At 28.5% G+C, this 21,882-nt stretch overlaps 2 protein-coding genes across 2 annotated transcripts in view; both read right to left on the reverse strand.

The window, feature by feature from the left end:
* The window catches only part of LOC108777382 (intraflagellar transport protein 81 homolog), a 9,180-nt gene extending 6,095 nt beyond the window's left edge, over positions 1–3,085 (reverse strand). Inside the window, exons 1-5 of the mRNA XM_018544250.1 lie at positions 2,844–3,085; positions 2,634–2,782; positions 2,019–2,130; positions 552–668; positions 415–474 (exon numbers count right to left, since the gene is read on the reverse strand). Of these exons, the coding sequence (XP_018399752.1) occupies positions 415–474; positions 552–668; positions 2,019–2,130; positions 2,634–2,782; positions 2,844–2,948 (543 nt within the window). The 5' untranslated portion in view covers positions 2,949–3,085. The remainder of the gene's footprint in view (positions 1–414; positions 475–551; positions 669–2,018; positions 2,131–2,633; positions 2,783–2,843) is intronic.
* A 3,555-nt stretch (positions 3,086–6,640) lies between these two features.
* On the reverse strand, positions 6,641–20,655 carry Sara (Smad anchor for receptor activation). The gene is made up of 15 exons (XM_018544121.1): positions 20,598–20,655; positions 15,901–17,862; positions 15,405–15,634; positions 15,191–15,290; positions 14,555–14,634; positions 12,913–13,087; positions 9,771–9,989; positions 9,556–9,678; positions 9,321–9,485; positions 8,766–8,928; positions 8,001–8,416; positions 7,692–7,935; positions 7,218–7,338; positions 6,940–7,101; positions 6,641–6,862 (listed from the first exon to the last, which is right to left on the reverse strand). Exons 1-15 carry the CDS (start codon positions 20,653–20,655, stop codon positions 6,707–6,709), a joined length of 4,374 nt encoding a protein of 1,457 aa, XP_018399623.1. The 3' UTR covers positions 6,641–6,706.
* Between the last annotated feature and the right edge of the window lie 1,227 nt (positions 20,656–21,882).

A 21,882-nucleotide genomic window follows, 5' to 3' on the forward strand; every position in this document is an offset into this window, starting at 1 on the left:
TATAATAGCAAATATATATCTATACATTATCGGCTCTTTGCTTTTCACTTATTATATTTATTTTATTCTTATAGAGTCTTATAACTATTTTATATTATGTTTTAAATAACGAGCAAGCTATTATTGCTTATATTTGTAATAAAAGTTTATGATCTATACAATCTAAAGCCACGAAAATATTTCCAAAATATTTAAAATAAATCTTATAAATATTTACAAATATTTTGTAAATATTGTGTGCTGTTTGGGGTTACTAAAGAACCACCTTAATTGGCTTTAAAATTTTTTTTATATCAAATGAACTGTTTTATTATGTTAATTACTTCCGCACGTTTTCTTTGTATCAGAAACCGTTCTATATATCTTAGAGCTTATATTGATCCAATTTGCTTCTATGTGCCTTTTGTTACATACTTCTTTTTCCTTTGTCATTGCTTGTAGATCCGTTGCAAGCTCAACAGCAGTTTCAACATTCTATATAAATAAAAAGAAAATTTCATTATTTATATACAAAAATGAGATTCTTAAAGAGAAAAACAAAAATTACATACTTTCTTCCCTATTTCTCTTTCTTTGTGAACTGTCTTAAATCTGTCAATGAGAGACAAATATTGTTCGTATAAAAGGGATGTTTCTGAATCTCCTAGATACTCGGACGGAATTTCAACCTAATAAAGATAGTATTCTTCTTCAGGATAATTTATGTTAATTTGTTAACTCTTTTTCTAGTAATTATGTGGTAACATGTATACAGCACACGAACATCCGAAAAACATCCATAAGATATCCATCAAATTTTTGTTTTATATAGTCTTTCAAGTATTCAATAGATAATTTAATCCTTGACATACTCAATGGATATCTGATGGACATAAATAATAATGGATATATAAGTGGACTTCATATGGACTTTATATGAACGTAAAATGTTTTAAAAGAGTATGCAATTGTAATTTACATTAAGTAACAATGGAGAGATTAGTTATTGTATAAATATTTATTAATACAATAACTAATGTAAATATATTTATTATAATTAAAATGTTGTATAATTATTATTATTATATAATAATCTAATTATTTAGTAATTATATACAATGAATATTGATATATCTTGGCACATGTAACTCCAAAGAATATCAAATATACGTATATAATAATTTTTACACAAAAGATCGAAATCCCATATAACACAGAAGCAGCAAAATTATGTATTGTAATATAATATTGCAGGGACATTACAAAGACCTTTTTGCAATATTACTGCAGGAATATTTTTTTAATACTGAATCTGTATTGATTTTTTTATATTAATTGTTAATATGCTATAATGTTGATACAATATTAAACAAATCATTATCTTTTAAAATATATACATCTCAGATATTGAAAATTAAGAAATACATAGATATTAAAAATATGTAAATAACAAGGCTCAATAAATTTAAAAAATAATTAATATAAAACAGGGCTACGAGCCAACATTAGTTAAAATATAAAGGTCTTAGTAATAAACTGTCATTAATTAAAAATAAATAAATATAAAGTTTAATAAAATTCAAAAACAGACGTTTCGACCTTAATTAGGTCATTTTCAATGTTAACGACACAATTTCACGTTAACATTGAAAATGACCTAATTAAGGTCGAAACGTCTGTTTTTGAATTTTATTAAACTTTATATTTATTTATTTTTAATTAATGACAGTTTATTACTAAGATCTTTATATTTTAACTAATGTTGGCTCGTAGCCCTGTTTTATATTAAATATAGATATTATTTATTAAATAAAAAAAGTTTTTAAACATGAAAGATATATACTCATCCACAAGAAAAACCGGCTACTCGCTGAAATTGGATTTAAACTTCGCTGAAAGTGAATTTTTCAGCAAAAATATTAAAAAAATCTTATAAAATTTATGAGCATTCCAAGTTAAAATGAATATAAAATAGATGTCCACAGAATATCGTTTGCTGTCCAGGAACATTATGTTATGAAGAAACTTCGATATCTTACCTTGACAAGAAATTGTGACAAATATGCTCTTTTCTGAACTACATCAATATGCATCAAAAGCCATTTTAATATCGGATGAATAATTTCGACGTCACCTCTAACTAAACCTTGTCTAAATAAAAAACGTTAGAGTAATTATACCGAAGAAGAGAATCCATTCCGATAACTTTGACCTTGACGTATATTGTCATGACCCTGAATGACCTCTAACAGGTTTTAGTAATTGTTCGTTCCTTAAAAAATTATCAACAATCTTATAATATTCATACACATAATAGGTGCATCCAGAAGCACGACCGCTCATTGAGCGCTCAGTAAGCTCTTGTACCTGTTTGGTTTATATATTTAGATCTAATAGAATATGTCAATCAGATAAAAAAGCTCATTGAGCGCTTAGTGAGCGGTCGTGCTTCTGGATGCACCTAATATATAATAATGAATATCAAACGATATCTTGACAATATATGCCAAGGTCAAGGTTATCCGACTGGTATTCTCTTTAGTAAACTTTTAACCATTTGTATATATACTTTACATTACTCTTTAAAAGATCTAATAGAACAGATAAAATATTAACGTATTTCGTTTAAAGTATTTAGAGAACCTAATTGTTACCTAAATGTTATGGGATCCACATCAGGTTGATAATTAAGTATTCGAAGAGCTGTTAAAATGTATACAGAATTTTCTTCTGGCGAATTCAATTTAATATCGCTATCTGGATCATCTTGTTGTTGTATTTTCATCAGAACACTGCATAATATCTACGAGAAAAGGTACAGAATTTTTCGAAAATGTTGCAATAATAAAATAGCAGAGAAATACCTGTAATAAGTCTTCAGTGTTTAAGGTATTGAATCCGATTATACTGTAATTTCGTCCTAATAATTTATTTATTTCTGTCACAATAAATTTCACATTTTCACTCATAATGAAGTTTTCTATAACAAATTCGCACTTGGTTTTCTCAAAGTGAAAAATGTGTTTCAAATTTTCCAAATATTCGTGTAGCACTAAGATGTGCTACAAGCGTAATGTCGAAACTAACGGACATTATGGCTTCGGTTGCCTCGACAACAAAGCATCAACAGTACTGATATATTCAATTAGCACATATATTCGATACCTCTTGTAATATCAATTGCATAAGGAATAAAGGATACATCTTGCACTTCTATATATACAATAATAAAACATAATTATATAACAAAATACTTTTATTAACGTTGTTGTATCAATAGTTATAGAGCGCAAATATATCATTGTTTAATTAAAAATAATAATATATCTTGCTATATAATATGAATTATATGCAAGGTGTCCATAAAACTTCGTAAAAAATTAATATAAGTGCAAGCCACTTTCTTCTAGTAGTTTTTTTTAAATATAAATGTTTAAAGTTTGATTAATTATAAGCGTTGGTTAAAAAATTATCTGTCCATGTGATAGGGTACATACAGCGTAATTTTGTTTAGTATCTAATACCATTGAACGGACAAATGACTTTATAACCAACACCTATGATTAATCATATACTTTAAACGTTTATACGTAAAAAAAACTATTTTATGGGGAAAAATGGCTTCTACTTTTATTAATTAATTTTTACAAAATTTTACGCTGAAAATATTATCTTCAAATTTCGAGACACTATGTATACAGCTAACAGATTTATATAAGAATAAATACAATAATAATTACATTATAGTACCGTGTTACAAAGTATTCTTATACTCAAAACACTTGCTATATAAAACATTGTTAGTACAGAAATATATCAATGAAAAAAATATTTACAAATACACACATTTGCATTGTGTAGCGATTCTTCTGCAATCTAATTATTGATAATTATTAGCACTTGCCAGTCAAAATCTCAACGTTTGTAAAGAATTTGTATGAAAATATCGCAGGTTATTTCTACATATAAAATGACTATACTTCGTAAAACAATCAAGAAAGGATAGATATTTATTTATATTAACAAAGATTATAATAAATACCTGCACAAGTCTTTGGCAATAAACAACATTCTATGTATTATTCGTATAGCAGTCTGATTATAATAGTGAATAAATATCTATTTATTATAAATTTTCTAAAATATACAGTATGTCCCAAACTTTTGGACATCGCTTATGAGTAGGTAAATTAAACTAAAACTGAGTTGACAAATCCGGTATTAATTTACAATTTTCGCAACAGTTAACGAGATATTAATTTCTAAAGATTGCCAAATAAGCGCATAGACTTCACTAAAAAACAAGATTATATTGTTTAAAAATAATAATCATAATGATCACAAAAAGTAAGAAATTAACGGCCATTCCGGAAAAATATTTACATACATAAACTTGTGCATATAAATTTAATCTCGAAAAGTAAATATAATGCCATCTTATTTTTATTTTGTAGAGATATGCTCTTATATGACTTACTGTTGTGTATGTACTTCTCTCTTTCTCTTTCTCTCTCTCTCTCATACTATTTCATCAAGATATACACGTAGTTTTAATATTTTAGCTGAATTATGCAAATATTTGTGATTTTGAGTAGATCTTAGTGAGGTACCTCAAAAATTTTCAGCACTTTACTAAAAAAAAAAAAATCACTTTAAAGTTGCTTTATGTATATTGATTTTAGACATTTTGCTTAGAAAACTGAAAAAATTGCAGAAATTGTAAAATGATAGAGGATTTTTCGACTCAGTTTAGTTCGCTTTATCTGCCTGCAAGCGATGTATGAAAAAATTTTAGATATCTTGTATAAATATGCATCACTATAAACAGGTGTGCAACAAATTTATATATATATGTATATTATAAATTACTAATTCATAATATTAATTTTTTTGTAAAAAAATTAACAGTTTTTTTTACATATAAATTTGAAACTCGAAGTTAAGATTCCTAAGTTGTCGCCGTGACTAAACGGCATCGTAACATAAGCAAAAAGCGTTAATTTTTATTACATGCTATTTGTAAATAAAGACCATTTGTATAAAACAAAATGATGAGATTGCTTTAAAACATTTTTTTTAAATGAGTCGAAACTATTCTTATCTCCTCTGATAGTTAGTAAACAGTCATAAAAGGTGGTAGAAGGTACATGAAATGTGTTTACTCAACGTCTATTTTCACATGTCTGTTATTGATTCGAGGGGGGATAGCTTTGATCCATTGTTACAAATATTTTGAAACGATCTCGTCATTTAGATTTATCCAAATTGTTTTCATTTACAAATAGCACATAACCATTGTTCGTTTTGTCTCTCGGGAGGTGCTCGGAGTCGCTCTGAACGAACCCAGCGTACTTGATAGTGTTCTTTTAGGCGAATGTCATATAGAAGGCAATCGGGGATCTTCAAGATAAATATTTAATTCTGTTTTATTACTTATCGTCAGAGCAGTTGAGAGCCTATTCAGGTTCAATCAGAGTTTCCCTATAATGCTTCCTTGAGAAACGTCAGAAACAACAGATTAAGGCAGATTACAATCAACAGTTTGGCCTTAGCACCTCAAAAATCAAGAAACAACGGATGAAAATGCAAGGAAGTGAAATAATACAAAATAGGTGAAGAGACTGACTTGAATGACGCTTGAGGTTTCGTATTATTTAGTTGTTAATCTAATTTGGTATAACCTAAAAATAGAATCGAAAAACATTTCTTGGCCGACAGACATTTTAGATGAATTAGACGATGATGATGAGGACGAAGTGATGATCAATTTATACATATATCAAACATATACTAAAAATCGAAATGAAATGGAATTGAGAAATATCAACAGTATGCACAGGTTACGTTCGGTCAGATTTATACTATCGTGTTCTTTTTACAGCAGTCTGAGTGGTCCTGAGTTCAATTCAGAGTCGTACAGACAATAAATATAGTTAACTTCCTGTTTTACGATCCACTTTCGGAGTTCCATTATCTTAACCTAAAAATACCCAGGTCTGATTGGGTCTGCTCCGAGATAGACCCAGAACAGACAAAACAAACAATATTATAAATTAACATGTCATTTCCATGGTCGAAGTACTTCGACCATGGTCATTTCTCGCTCCTAGCGTCATGATTCCAACATGGCCACGGCGACTACTCAGAGGCAACTTAAACAAAAAATATATTTCTGCAACTAATAAAACTTGAAATATATACACATACACACACAATGCAATATTATAATTAACATAATATGAATATAATATTAATAATATCTACTATTAATTGTCAATATTACCGCAACTTTTCCATCTATAAAGAAGATATTCTTGTTATACTCATGATACATATATTTGCATTACACTATCGTTTATTATATATAATATTATTTCAGAAGCAAAAAATGTAAAGTAAAATTTTTTTCGAAACAATAATGTTATTATTGTATATCGCTATTACTATTTCTTTTCGATTATTAATTCATATTTATAATATGTTTTTATGTACGTTAAATATTTTGCAATAAAATTAAAAATATTTTATTCACAGTTTTAATATAATCAAATTGGTAAATATAATATCCTAAAATATAAAACAAAGTATACAATAAAAAAAATAACATACAGATCATATAATCACTGCACCATGATGTTCAACACAATTGCACATCTTCCCAGTTCTATGAAAGTTATTTAATGTTATCCTGAAGATCCATGAGCGATTGAAATACTGTATATCCCTTTTAATCCTCAAGCACATAAAATATCAATTCAAGCACTGTATGTGCATCCTGACTGCTTTGCACAGCTTTATGTAAAACTTGAATTAATTCATTGTCTAAACTTTTCATATATATTGGCGGTAATTTTGTACCTTCACTTCCAGCTTCATATCCCACCTACATATACATATATACATTTAACATAAAATACAATCTTAAACAAAGTGAATTATATGAACTAGAGCCATATTTACGTTATCTGGATGAATTGTTGTCCGTACACCGAGCTTTGTTAAACCTGCTGTTGCCAGAAGGTCCAGTAATTTGACTAATGCTGCACATGTTGCTTTTGCTATACTGCCAGATAGTTTATTTATATCTACAGGATCGTTCACGCCACTCAAATGATCATCTGACTTTTAAAATAATATTATTTTACTAATATAGTTTATATATATATATTTTACTAATATAAATATATATTACATATATATATATTTATTCAAAATACTTTTCTGTAACAGATACATACTTTTAAAATAAATACTTCTGTCCAGCGTATAAATCGGGTTGCACCTTTGTAATCAATTCCATTATGTACTCTAATAGATGGTATACCATCCATTAATTGTCCATCAATAGGACTTTTAACACTGATAATAAAAAAAAACTGTATATTTAATGTGTTTAATAATGAAGCAAGAGTATGAAAGAGAGTTCTAATATACAATATTACATAAATATATTAATATATTGCATGTTGAAAGATTTATACTCGTCCACGTGTAAATGCGTGCGTGTGAGGAAGAGAGAAAAGAAATGGAAACAAAAGGAGATAAATAAGGAGAAAAGAAGAGTGAAGAGAGAGGGAGTGGGGAGAGAAGTGAGAAAGGAAAGATCGAAAAGCAAGAAAGAGGGGAGAAAAATAAGCATCGACAAAATTTGTGCAGATATCTTAATCTAATAAGTATGATAACAATGATTAAAATTTATCGAAAAAATTTACCCCAGATTAAACAGCGTATCATTATCGACCCATTTTATGTTTACAATCTCGTCTGGTTCCAATGCTCCCTGGCGTCCACAACCAATTGAAAAATCTTGCATATTTTTTAGAGCAGCTTTCAAAGCTTCCATTTTCTCTGGCATTATTTCTACCATTAATCCATCCTCAACAATACTGGATTTGGCAGAGAGACCCATAGAAGATTTTAGAGCACCATTGATGACGATGAAACTGGCACCAGTAACTATATGATAGAAAAATGATAAACTTTACATATTATTATATCAGTCGCTTATAAACCTCTCCTACCTGTTCTTGGTTTGTTGTGAATGTTTATTGCTTGCGTTTGATAACTGCTCTCATCACCAGTATTTGTTTGTATGCAAACTAAATGTGAATCAGCAGTTATACTAAAATTTGAAGCGTAAGCTAAGACATGATCGTTCGAATTATGAAGTCCTTTTATGACTTGGTCGTATCGATTTCTGGGAAACATAACGTCTGTTGTACGATTTTTAAGATGAATTGTTAAGCCTCTCACTCCTGGCAAAGTATATCCGAAATTTCTAAAATCTGCTAATACTTTCATAACAGTGTGTCCAATTTCGAAATATAACGCATTTCGAAAACGAACAGACACCAATGGGCAAGGATAATAACGATATTCTGCTCCAAGACGTAAAAGTAACCTTAATGGAAATATTTTAGCCCATGGAGTTTCCCATCTAAAATGAATAGATAGAAGTGAAATTTTACAATCATCAAATAAATGGCAGACAAAATAAATTGCAAAATGTTTGAATAAATATAATCTTTTCAACATATACATACTGTTAATTGCACTTCATTAACCATGCATGATTCACATCTGTTCCCTTTAAGCCTGTATCACAGTACGCATAGTAGCATGGTACAATGCGTAGTGTGATACAAACTTTAATTTTTTCTTGTTATCAGAAAAATATTCAGAATGTATACATAATAGATACACACATACAGTATAGAACCACACATTTAGATAAAATATAAATCCCAATACATAATTGTGTTATATTTCGAAACTGTTATATTTACCTGTGAACCAACAGACCAATCAAGAAAGGTGCAGGTGGCAAAATAATCTTTTGTAAGCATTGCAATGTTTGACGAATAAAAAGAAATCCCGCATGCTCGCGTGAACCTAATAATAGGTTTGTTCCTTGATATACTGAAAAGCCGAGTTCCGTCACTGTATTACCTAGAAAAGCAAATTCGAAATAATTAGTTTGCACAATACAAGTACGAATATTACTGTTATTAAGATATCAACTATAGGTGCGTTCGATACTAAAGGGAAACACTGTTAGTGTTGAGTGCCTTCTAACAAGTGACACAGATGACACGATGTGACACAGTGCAGTATCAGTACATTCTTGTTATTCGCCAATGTTAAACAAGGATAAGATGATCACTGTGTTGTACTGTCGCTTGTTGGAAGGCACACGCTATTTGTGTGCATTCTATTCTTGTTTCATGTCTGATAAACGATGAAGATAGAATGACTCAAATAGCGCTAACAGCGTCTCCTCAAAGCCTACTGCGTACCTCGCAGATATCAATTGACATATATATAGGCATACGAAATATTACCTTTAATAGCTTCAAGATATAATTGATTAATGTATATGAGAAGATCTTTTGGAATCCGTGTTTCATCTGGCAAAACTTCAACTAATAAAATAATTTCATCCTGACCAATGCAAGCAAGACCTCTTGATGTCACATTCCAGCAGATCTTGTTTACGCAGCAATTTACTACAGATTATATAAATAAGATTCTTACACAAAAATACGTATACTGGCAACACAATTTCTTTATACTTACAATTGGTTATTTTTACATATGCATAAAGATTACGATTAATTGCGAACATTACTGACGGTTCACATTCGTTTTTCAGCGTTTTATAAAGCACACTTTCGTCCATAGGTGGATGGTACGTAATTTCTGTTTATAATAAAGAAAAAGAAAATAAAGTGACACATAGGTGACACGAGTTACTATAATTGCAAAATTTTTATATAATATGACATCCTTACGGCCTTTGTGTATCGTGACAGTCGGAGGCAATAAATTAGGATCATGTGGTATATAACTATTGGTCGTACTGTCTAAAGGAGGATGATTTTGCCTTCTCGTTGCAGTGTCAGTCAACACAGACCCCGATGCATAAATCCGTTTATTTCCCTGCTTACGGTACGGTGGTTTTGGGTCCCAACACGTGTCTAACTCTGTCAGGTCACAGCCAGGCCTTATTCCTGTTTTAGTTATAGGTGCGTAAAAATAAAACAAACAGGAGAGGCTAGGGAAGGGAATGTTGACAAACATACTGGCATGTTTCAGAGAGGAAAAATAAACAACTAATAATTTTGTACTAAATGTATTGGATTAATAATTTTATATAGGATTTATATTGGATAAAGGAATAACAAAAATAAAAAATAAAACGAAAAATATAATGCAGAAAAAATGTGTATATGATTTTGAAAATAACTGTACCTTTAAGAAGTAAATAATAACCAATATATGCGTACAACTCGCGCGTAATAAAAAAAATTTGACATTTTTTTATTATTGTATGGAACATTTTGACAGAAATGACAGAATATCAAACTTATCTATTCTGTAGAATAATTGTGCATAATAAATTGTATTATACTCGACCTGTTATACGTACGTATTGTAAATTCATGTGTGAGCCATTAGAATTTATATGTATAACAGTTGTAATCAATACGAAATATGTAAAAATCTGCACGTTATACAATGTAACATAGACACACACATACACGAAAGTATTCAAACGCTCACATTTTTAACATTCAATGACATGAAATATTAAATTGAAATCTTTTAAAACAATATGATATACACAAAAAAGGACAAGTCTTATGATTTTACAAATAAAATTAGAAAATAATTTAACGATATGTTCAGTTTTTATAATATATTTATTATAAACACGCATCATAGGTGACTCAAAAGTATATTCGAACGGTACAATTAATAATTATTTAAATTAGATAATCCACACACAAAGTCTTAATAATTAGTTGATCCGTCTTTTACTTTTATTAGCTCTAAGACAATTTTCCATTAACTAAACTTCAAAATTACATTTGTGTATATTGATTATCATATATCAATAATATTCCGTTTTAACGCTTCTTTTTCTCGAAGTAATAACTGTATTTCTTAAGCATCTTTCTACTCATTCCACAAGTGCTCAATAAAATTTAAATCAAGATTTTGGTGGACGTGGCAATATGTGTGATGTTATACAGTACCCATTCTTTGACAATTTTCGTTGAATGCTTCGGATCATTGTCTGATTGGAAACAATAAATACTTGATAGATTCAATTTTGACACACTGTCTTTTAAATAGTCTTGTAAAATTGTTAAATACTTCAGTTTGTCTAAGATTCCATCGATGAACACAAGATTCCCCATTTCATTAGCTGTCATACAACCCCATTACAAATTCATTATGTTGGCTATAAATTTCTCGATTCTAATTGCGTATTTTGTTTTCTCCAAAATATTGTATTTACTTTCGTCTGAAAATAATATGTATCCCAAAATGAATTGTTTTTGTTAATAAATCTTTAGCAAATTTTAAACGTAGAATTTTTTTTATTTTTCTTGTCAATATATAGTTTTCTTTTTGAAATTCGTGCACGTGAACTTTGCAATAATCGTCAATATAATTCTAGATGCATCATACTTCTTTGTGATTTAGAAGTAAAAGAATCTTGTTTGATTTTCTGTATAATCGTTTTTTCTTTTTTCACAATCAACTTCTTGGTCGCACACAATGATGCTTATTTGTAATAACTGCCTTGCATATTAATTTTTTAAATAATATAATAAACAGTGAACTTATTCCTTTATACAAGTCTTGCAATTTTATTGTATGATTTGTTTTCTTATAATTCTCACAATTTCTTATAATTCTTATAAATTCTTTACTAATAATTCTTTTTAGTAAAAAGATAGGATACTAATAATTCTTTTATTGATTTGCTTGTTTTAATTTCTTTCCGATTTCGTTGTATTAATAATAAAAATTGCAAAAAAATCTTGAGCAGTGCTTCCCTCGAACTAGCTAGTGAACTAAGCAATATTTATTTACATTCTGCGGAAACTTCAGAAAACTTGTCTGTTATGAACGTTCCGCAGTTTTTTTGTAAGCCATGTATGGTGCGTGTTTAAAATAAATGTATTAGAAATAAGCATCGTTAAATTATTTTCTAATTTCACTTATGTTATCTTAAAACTTACTTTTCATTATAAATATATTATTTTAAATGCTTTAATTTGATGTACATATTTTATTCTTTAAATATTAAAAATACTTTCGTGTGTGTGCATATGTGAATATTTCTCAGGTAATAAAATATTGATAGTTAGTTAACAAATTGTACCACAATTTAGCGCAAAATTGGTGACATACTTGTCGACAAAATCGAATAGCAGACTGTTGTCAGAAACTAGGTAGATTCGCTTAAGGAAATAATTTTAAAGTTTTATTAAAAGATATTAATATATAAGGTGTCCTAAATTTACAAAATCACCTCTCGTGAGTATGTAAAGCAGATTAAACTGAGTTAAAAACTTATCTACCATTTTGCAATTTATGTAAAATATTCTATATAGAGCCCAAAAAATTTTAAATACCAGAAATATATATAGACGCCATTAGATTAGTCACTAAATATTTGCAGGACTGCCGTTAGGTGGTCCTACAAGTATATAGTGACAAACACAGATTCTGCTTGATTTCTATCAATAATCTACATATAATAATTGCATTTGGCATATCTAATCAATTTTTGTCAACAATTTGTTATCAGAATATACTACAAATGTTTCTTTTATCAGTAGTTTGTCGTTCAATTTTGTTTGCAAATTCTGTTCCATTTCTTTCTGCCAGTTGGTCAACAGCGTTGTATGTCTAATCAATAGATTAATTCTATTACCATTCTACTAACATAGTTTACAACAAGTACTTCAAATAAATAGTTCTATTTTTGACAGACTTGACTCTATCTGGATTTATTATAAAATAGATAACTATTTTAAAAATATTTAGAATTAATAAGAGAAGAAGAGAAAGAGAAAAAAGAAAACATTAAGAACATCAATAATATTAATATAATTGTAAATAATGATTACCTACCATCACTGAACATTACAGATTTTTGTCCTTCTGCACGATGTTTTGAACCCTCTCTCTTTAGAACACCCACAGGTACCATCACCGTTGGTGGTGGCGGCAAACCGCCAGCTAACTGTTGCAAGGGTGGTATAGTTGAACAGTACTCCATGGGATTATTTGGATTAGGCTGTCTCCCCTATAACCATTTGTTGAATACTTCTAATATCAACATTTGTTCAATTCTTCAGCAAACACATTTAGACAGACATATAAAAATAAATATAATTCTTTTCTATATAATTAATATATCTTTACAATAATGTTGGTAAGAGAAATCATTGTGGCTCTTCATAGATAGAACGATAGAAAAAAATTAAAAAAATAGATTAAAAAAAATTTTTAATACTATATTTTGATATGAAGATTATTTTTAATATTTTAAAATAATTATAAATATAAAAGTTATCAACCAAAATATAAGTTATAATTATGTATTATAAATCATAATTATGTATTAAGTCATAATTGTAAATATAAGTTACAAATTATATTAAATTATTAAAATTGTTTTAAGTATTTTAGACATTTGTTGATATATATGCATAGTGCTATTTTGAAACTTTAAAATAATTTTGACTTTTCTTGTTAAAAAAATTTTTTAAATTTTTTTAATACACGTTGTAGTCGATAAAAAAATTAATATTCACCTTTCTTTTTGACTATCAATGTTTAAAAAATTGTTCGGACATTATGCTAAACATCCTGTATACAAAATGTCCCGAAATTCGAGAACAATATTATTTCAACTTGTATACTTGTAAAACTTCATAGAAAATTAAGTAACATAAGTGTAAGCCATTTTTCTTTCCGTAATATAGTTTTTTAAGTATAAGCGTTTAATGTTTGACTAATCATAAACGTGATTTAAAAATCATCTGTCTGTGTGATAGTATGCGTACAGCGATTTTGTTTAGTATCTAATATCATTGCACGTACGTCACATGGATAGATAACTTCTTCTAACAACGCGGGAAAAATGTAATAGTATAAGTAGTTACATAAAAGTATTTCTAATCTAATTCAATTTGCATTAGATTAAATACACACATTTATATATTTTTACATACATTAATGACTATCTTACCATTCCCTATAAAAAATAAAAGCATTACAATAATTAAAATACTAAAATTTCTAATTACCAAAATATTCATTAAATTATTTTTGATACATATAAATTGTTTGCATAAAAAAAAGTAAGATATAAAATTTAATCAGAAGTATTCAACAAGGTGTTATGGGTATTCAATTAGACTTATATTTATTTAATCCTTAAAAAGTGACCATCACTTGGTGGAATTCAAGTCATAAGATTTGCTAATATGAATAGCTTTTGCTTTTAATATTTATTAACCTTTAAAGGGCAGGAATCTATTTTTTTAATTTTACAAATTTTCCTTGAGTGAGATTCTTATAATTCAATATTTTTTATTGTATTTCTTGCCTTAAAATATGACACTGTTTTAGCATTAACGGCTTTTCTGTCCTGTAAAGGTTAACAAATGAGCAATTCTTTCAAAGAGGCTTCTACAACTCTTTTTACAGCTATAGTTTTGATCCATAGCTGTTGATAAAAAAATTAATCTATAAATAAATGACATACTTGTACGGAATTAGCATCGCTACAATCGGTATACGAATTATAGCCAGCTGACCAATCACCTATTCCCTGTTCGTTCTCTGCTGTAAAATCAACAATAAAATATTTAGTAAATATAATAAAGTATGAAAATATAATAAACATAAAAATGAAAATTTAACATATTTTTAACATAGAATTTTTTGTACTACAAATTCGATTATCTTGATTTTGCTTAGCATGTTATAATATATTAATAATAATAAAAATTATTATGAATTATTTATTATAAATTTTCTTCTATATACAAGATATATATTTAATAATTGTTCAATCAAATTAATCAATTCAATTATTCCGAAACGATTATCTTAAAAGTGTAAAACAATAAAAGTAAAACAGTAATAGTAAAACAAAAATAACAATAGTAAAAAAAATAACAATAATAGTAAAACAATTGATTTTAAAAAAATTGTATTTATATATATGTGTGTGTGTGTGTGTGTGGTGTGTTTCTATTGTTAAAAAATTGAATAACTAAAAAAGAATATATTATTTAAATTTTTTTAAAGACTGCCCCGTTTTAATTCAAGAATACCATAATTTTTAAATAATTATATTGGAATATCTTGTATGTATATGTAGATTATTTCTCCTTACCTTTTGTGAGTAGATGATAACACGAGACGCAAACACGGGAATCAATATTTCCTTGATATTCTAATCTGTATTTCATATTGCAACATTTGTTACACAGTACCTGTAAAATGTATTGTAAATTTCAATTAATTTATAAAAAATGATATTGCGTAATATATCAATCAATAAATAAAATAACGTTTGTCTTTATTTTTGAAATTCAATAAATACGTACTTTACCGCAAGCACGACAATGATGACGTCTTTTAAGCACAGTAAATTTAACATCGCATAACATACAACTAGGTGCATCACTATCTGGAACCCAAAATGGAGGTTGTTTTCCCAATACTGTATTACATTCAACTAAAGAATTATCAGAAACATCTGACGAAGCACCACGATCTTCATCAACGACATCAATTTCTGAGTGTTCTGGTACCTCTGGTGCAGTACTCGAAGATTCTGTTATAACATTTATTTTTCAACATGAAAATTATATATTTGTATTGTATATTTTAAATAAAAAATGATTCAGGAAATTTTGGCTCAATTTTAGATCAGAATTAGCACAATATAATGAGAGAGAGAGGGGGGGGGGGGGGGAGAGAGAGGAGTGTCCTCTTTTTCAGAAACACCCTATATATACATAATATTAAATTTAACTGTAAAAATATGGGACTATTTATATAACATTAGAAACTAAAAAATAAAATATTAAAGTAACGTACCGAACGTATGAGAATCATTTTTATCATGTGTCAATACAATATCTAATGTCTGGGGACGGATCGGTTTTTCGGATTCTTGATCATTTCCTTTTGTATGAGTATCACTAGTTATAGATATAGTTTCCATCTTGGATATGTTCTCATTGTCATCTATGCTGGTCTCATGTACTACAAAAACATCTTTATTATTCTCCGTAATATCATGTGTACAGTGTATTTTCTTTTCACAATCTTTGTTTTGTAATAAATTTGATGAAGTACCGCTGTTGTAATCTTGTGATAGAATGTCTTTGTTAGTACCTGGTTGTAATTTCTTTACTATATTATTACTACACAACTGTTCTCCAATATTTTCAAATTTCGATGTAGTATTCTCTTGAACAGCGATACATGTAGTTTGTGAGATATTCTCTTGTATTGCTACATCATGACCGATTACTTCAATTACATGTTTATCTTTTGTCGTTTTGTCATTATTTTTTATACATTTTGCTTCATTACTTTTTAAGTCAACTTTTACTGTATTATTACATTTTACATCTATTATATTTTTATTACACATATCCGTATTATAATCAATTACAGGAAATTTTTTCGTCTTCTGAAATTCCTCCTGTGATATTTTCGGAAGTTCGCCTATTACAATTTTCTCGAATATCGGCGCTTCATTGACATCTTCATCATCTGGTTGACAATGACTGGCATTCGTTTCTTTATCTCTTTTCGATTCATACGATTGTGATAACCAGGTATTATCCGAAAGTGATATATTGTCAGTCTCAGATCTTTCTTCTTTCTCTAAGTCTAATAAATATTGATTTAATTCTTCTTCAGAAAAGTCATCACTGATACCAGTTGTACATACATTAGAGAAAGTGTCATTTTTAGTTGTTTCTATATTATTATCTTGATTTTCGCTGCTTGTTATATTTTTCCTTTTAGTCTCCACTATGCTTCCTTTATTTTCAACAAATGTATATTTATCGATGGAATTTCTCCTATCTAAGTCTAACTGCTTTTGTTTGTTAATGATACTATCAGAATTTTCTTTAAACGTATCATTAACTATGACCTTTTTAGTTACATCTTCTTTGTCACTAGACAATTTTGTATCTGTTACATCATTAGGATTCGAGATGGCCGTATTTGGTGCAGAAATTATAGAATTATTTTCTTCAGACTGTATTGGAATCGGGTGATGAAACATAATATTGTGCATTGTATTATCCTGTTTGTTATTTATTTCAATTTTCACAAACTTACTCAATTCCATCGGTAAAATATTTTTATGGTCCAAAATATTCTTGTCGATCGTGTTAATTACTTCTTTCTCCGTTGAAATTGGAGAAAGTTCATTAATAGCCATATCTTTGCTCGATCTAAAATCTTTTTCCACTATATCATCTGTGGATCTTTCAGATAAATCGTCTGCTTTATCTAATATAGGTTCAACATAATTTAAACTTCCAGTAGGAGCATTAATATATTCGTTCAAACTATTAAACACATTGCTGATACTAGGTTTGAAATTTGATTGATTTAATTTTTTGTCGTATCTATCGCCATCTTTCGGATCACTACATGTATTCTGTTGTTCCTGCATTGAGTTTTGTGATGTATTATTATACATCGTTGAAGACACTTCAGAATCAGTATAAGTATGAACACGTGATTTCTGTCCAATTGTGATATCATTGATACGATCATGTGTATAGAAATTATTTACGGGTTCTATATTCTCCGATATAAAAACTATATTCTTTTCAGCTAATGAATATTTGGAGTCAATGTCTATTGGTCGAGTATCTCTATAATTTTCAACAGATGGTACTACATCGATGGTTACGCCTTTTTCAGGATTAAAGTTACATATTTTTGAAACTACAGATTCATTAGTATGCTTCTCCACAGCTGAAGCTTTGATCGTAGAAGTTGCAACTGACGCTATTTGCTCTGCACAATCTGTAAATAATTGTATAAAATTGTGTATTAACTAAAATTTTTATTTAAAACAGTTTATCTGCAATATACACTACACATAACAATTAGGGGATTATTTCAAAACCTGCAAATTTTTCTGATCTTTAAAAGCTGTATTTCAGTTTCCAGATAAAAAAAGTTTTTTAAAAAATGTTTATTTTTTATAAAATTTTTCGGAAATCAAATATTTTTTTGACAGTTCTAGTAGCCTCCTCAAAGAGATCTATTGATCGGATCAAAACGCTAAAATAAAGGATAAAAAAGTTATAACCTTTTAAAGTTTCGGAATTGTGAAGTAGTTTATCCACCCTACCTGATACTTCAAATGGATACTTTTCACTGCTTTAATTGATGGAATTCTTTTTAAAACTGATATCTAGAACTCTTCAGGAGGCAATCAGAACTCTGCTTAGTTTTTTCAAATCTTGAAAAAATGAAACCAGCTTCACAGAAGTCCTTGATTTTTTTAATACTAGTTTTAGGTTTTAAGTTTTTCTATGTGCCAAAGCCTTTATTATAGAAAGTCCATAATATTAAAATTAACCAAGTGGTTACAAATAACTACGTATACTTGCAAATAAAAATTTATGCTTCACTTTGTGTGTATGTACATATATATATATATATGATATCTTAAAGAGAATTCTCCAGGGGTTGGGCACGCATTAAAAGCCCAAGACACAATGCGAGGGAATAGCGATAGTAGTAAAACAGATCACTCTAGATTACTTATTTTATTATAATATTCTAATTTATTTATTTTTTATAAATTTTTTTATTAATTTTTCTTTAATTTCAAAATTGTTAAGCTTAAAATATTTATATTATTGCATAGATATTGCTACCCATACTGGAATTAAAAACACTATTGTTGTTATGAATAGACATCGGATTCTTATTGAATTTCATATTTTTTTAAAAAGTAAATTGGAAAGCAACATCAAAATAGAAGTTAGTCTTATTGTAAAAGCATTCTAAAAGTACATATTTATTTGTATATATTGTGCATATGTAATATTTGTGCATGTTTACAAAAAATATTTGGATAAATAATTTTGTTTTGTTATAAAATTAAATAGAACACTATATATAATATTGTATCTTAACATAATATTATATCTCAAAGCATAAACACAATCTCAATTTCAGTTAATTTTGACTTGTACTGGTCTCTGTCCTTAAAGACAAGGAGAAATGGTTGAACTCAGTGCAACTTTTTTGCATCAGTTTTGTCAATGAAACATAAGAGCATCTTTCACCAATTTCTGATTAAATTAATCGACAATTAATTCACAGAAGTGCCAATAGCAATTTAATTAAATCTCTTCTCTCTTCCTCTTTTGAGATAACCAATGTTTATTAGTTCTCATGTTGGCAATGGTGATGATTGAGTTAACCATCAATTAATCGGAGTTGGTAAAAGAGGCCCTAAACACTGAAAATACGTGAACTGGTTTTAAGTTTTAACAGTGAAATAATACAATTGTACTCACAAGGGATCAGTTGAAATTGTCTCTCACCGATTTCGATGAGCTTTGAATATGTTGTAGAGCATCAAAAATGGATTTTTTCGTTTTCAGCGAATATCTTCGAAATTATGCCGCGTATGAAAAAATATTTTATACAAGTTTTACAGTATTTTATGCTGTATATAATAGCGTGTTTATTTTTTTAAATGGAGGTGGGGGTTAATTAAAAAATTTGATTTAAAAAAACTGAATACACTATTATATACAGCATAAAATATTGTAAAATTTTTGTATAAAATATTTTTTCATACACAGCATAGTTTTGAAGATATTCACTAAAAACGAAAAAATCCATTTCTTTTAAGGTGTTTCACTCCCTAAATCTCGAGATAAACCGCTATAAGAAATATAGGTCGAATATTTTTTGATGCTCTACAACATATCCAAAGTGCATCGAAATCAATGAAGGACAGTTCCGACCATTCTTTTGTTAGTGTATATCAGTGTTGTACTAGTTCTCCCACAATGGAAAATGCAATTTTATTTTTTAATTTATTTGTCAAAAACATCTTTAGTTTCATAATTTACTTTTGCAATCAGAAAATCACCATATTAAATCTGTCACTTAAATTTTAAATTTTTTATGTCAAATTTGAATTTAATACAAACCCAAAAATCTTTTATAATAAATCTTTAAAATATTCATCAACTTTTAAATATTGGTCATTGTAGAAAACTATTATGATAACTAAATTACTATTATATTTTGAGAACAAGAAAAATAAAATAAATTATAATAAATCTTACATAAAAGGAAAAGCTACACGACTTTAAAAATAGACCCCCTTAACTTTCAAAGATTAAACTTCAAGTTTCTAATATATATTTTTCATTTGAAAAAAAGAGGAAGTGTATTTTTTATTGAAATACACAAATTCCTATTAAAAATTTATTTCAAATATACTTTCTTATTTAAACCTAAACAAATATAGAAAATATAATATATTTATGATAAAGCTCAATAAGTATTAAACAACTAATATAATGAAATAAGGGCAATGAGCCAATTTTCGTTAAAATCTTTAAATCAATCTATTGCGAAGAATATCACGTAATTTTCATGATATTCTTCGCAATATATTAGTTGATTTGAAAATATATTTTTTAAAATATAAACTTAAAAAACTTTAAATATATAAAGGTTTTTCCTAAAACTTATTTAAATTAATTTTCATCAAAAATGTATACCTTCGTTGAACTCAAAGTCATTGAGGACTTTGTCTAAGTCGATCATAAATTTCTCCATGATATCACAATGTGTTTCCAATCGCTTTTTCACTAAATAAATTGAGCAGTTCTATCCAACTTTCATTAATCGTATATATAATTCCATTAACATTAATTGATATCAATAACCTCCATAATCGAAATACAATTTTCAATAATCAGTATAATGTAATATGTACGATTCACGTTTTAACAATTAACGCATGTTCCTGGAATCTGCTTTAACTTGTTTCTTAACAAGAAAACAGATTATACTAATACTCTGCATCAAATGTAATATATGCGTGACTCAAACTCGTTCCGTTCAACAATCGTCGAACTCCATTCTTGAGACATGACACTGTCTTGAAAAAAATTGAGCACGTCGCGATATCGAAATAAATCGGAAACACTTTGACTTCGTTTTTAAAATGACTTACGAAACGATATAACAATTGTATCGTCTTACGTATGTATATACGCATGTGGCATATACTACATATATTCTGACTATCATATGACGAAACTAGGGCTGCGACCTGTGTTCTCCGTTGACTGTGTTCAGAAACGTTTAGGCTGCGCAGTGCTTTTTATTAAGCGTCGTCTACAATACACGTTAAGGTGAATTCACATACAAGCGTCAAGCAGCAACCAATCAGCGAGGCGATATGGCTAAACAGCCTATAAGCTTTCTAGCCATTGTACCAGAATGTTCGTCAGAAACTCTAGGGGGCCTCTTTTAGGACCTCTTTCACCAGCGCCGATTAACTTAATCGACGATTAGTCCATTGGAATTGACCAATTGCGTTTGTCGTCAAAACTAAATGATAAATGCGATTGGTCAATTCCAATGGATTGCTTTTTTTCTTTTACGCAAAAGCATGGCTCTCATTGGCTATCGCTCGCCGCTTCACCGCTGCGCCGCTCTGGTCTGTAGGCTCCTTAAGGTCGGAATCAGATTACGCATTGAAAATTAAGATTAAAGATAGAAAGATAGATCGATATTCATAGTCAGTCTTATATTCAAGACCGTCTTAAGTTCAGTCTTGAGGAGTTACGAACCAATCAGAGGGCCGCTTTAGCATCTGACACTCTTGAAATAAGAACCGACTATGAATACCGGCCTTAATTTTGGCTAATCTCAAATTAATAAGAGTTAAAATTTCTTTATCCTCATTGGTCAAATTTCAATTTTCAATCTTCAATCTCAATTTTCAATGCGTAGTCTGATTCCGGCCTAACAGATAGTCTTGTAATTTTTAAAAGT

This window comes from Cyphomyrmex costatus, unplaced genomic scaffold (genome assembly GCF_001594065.2).
Source record: "Cyphomyrmex costatus isolate MS0001 unplaced genomic scaffold, Ccosl1.0 scaffold43, whole genome shotgun sequence".
Classification (NCBI taxonomy): Eukaryota; Metazoa; Arthropoda; class Insecta; order Hymenoptera; family Formicidae; genus Cyphomyrmex; species Cyphomyrmex costatus.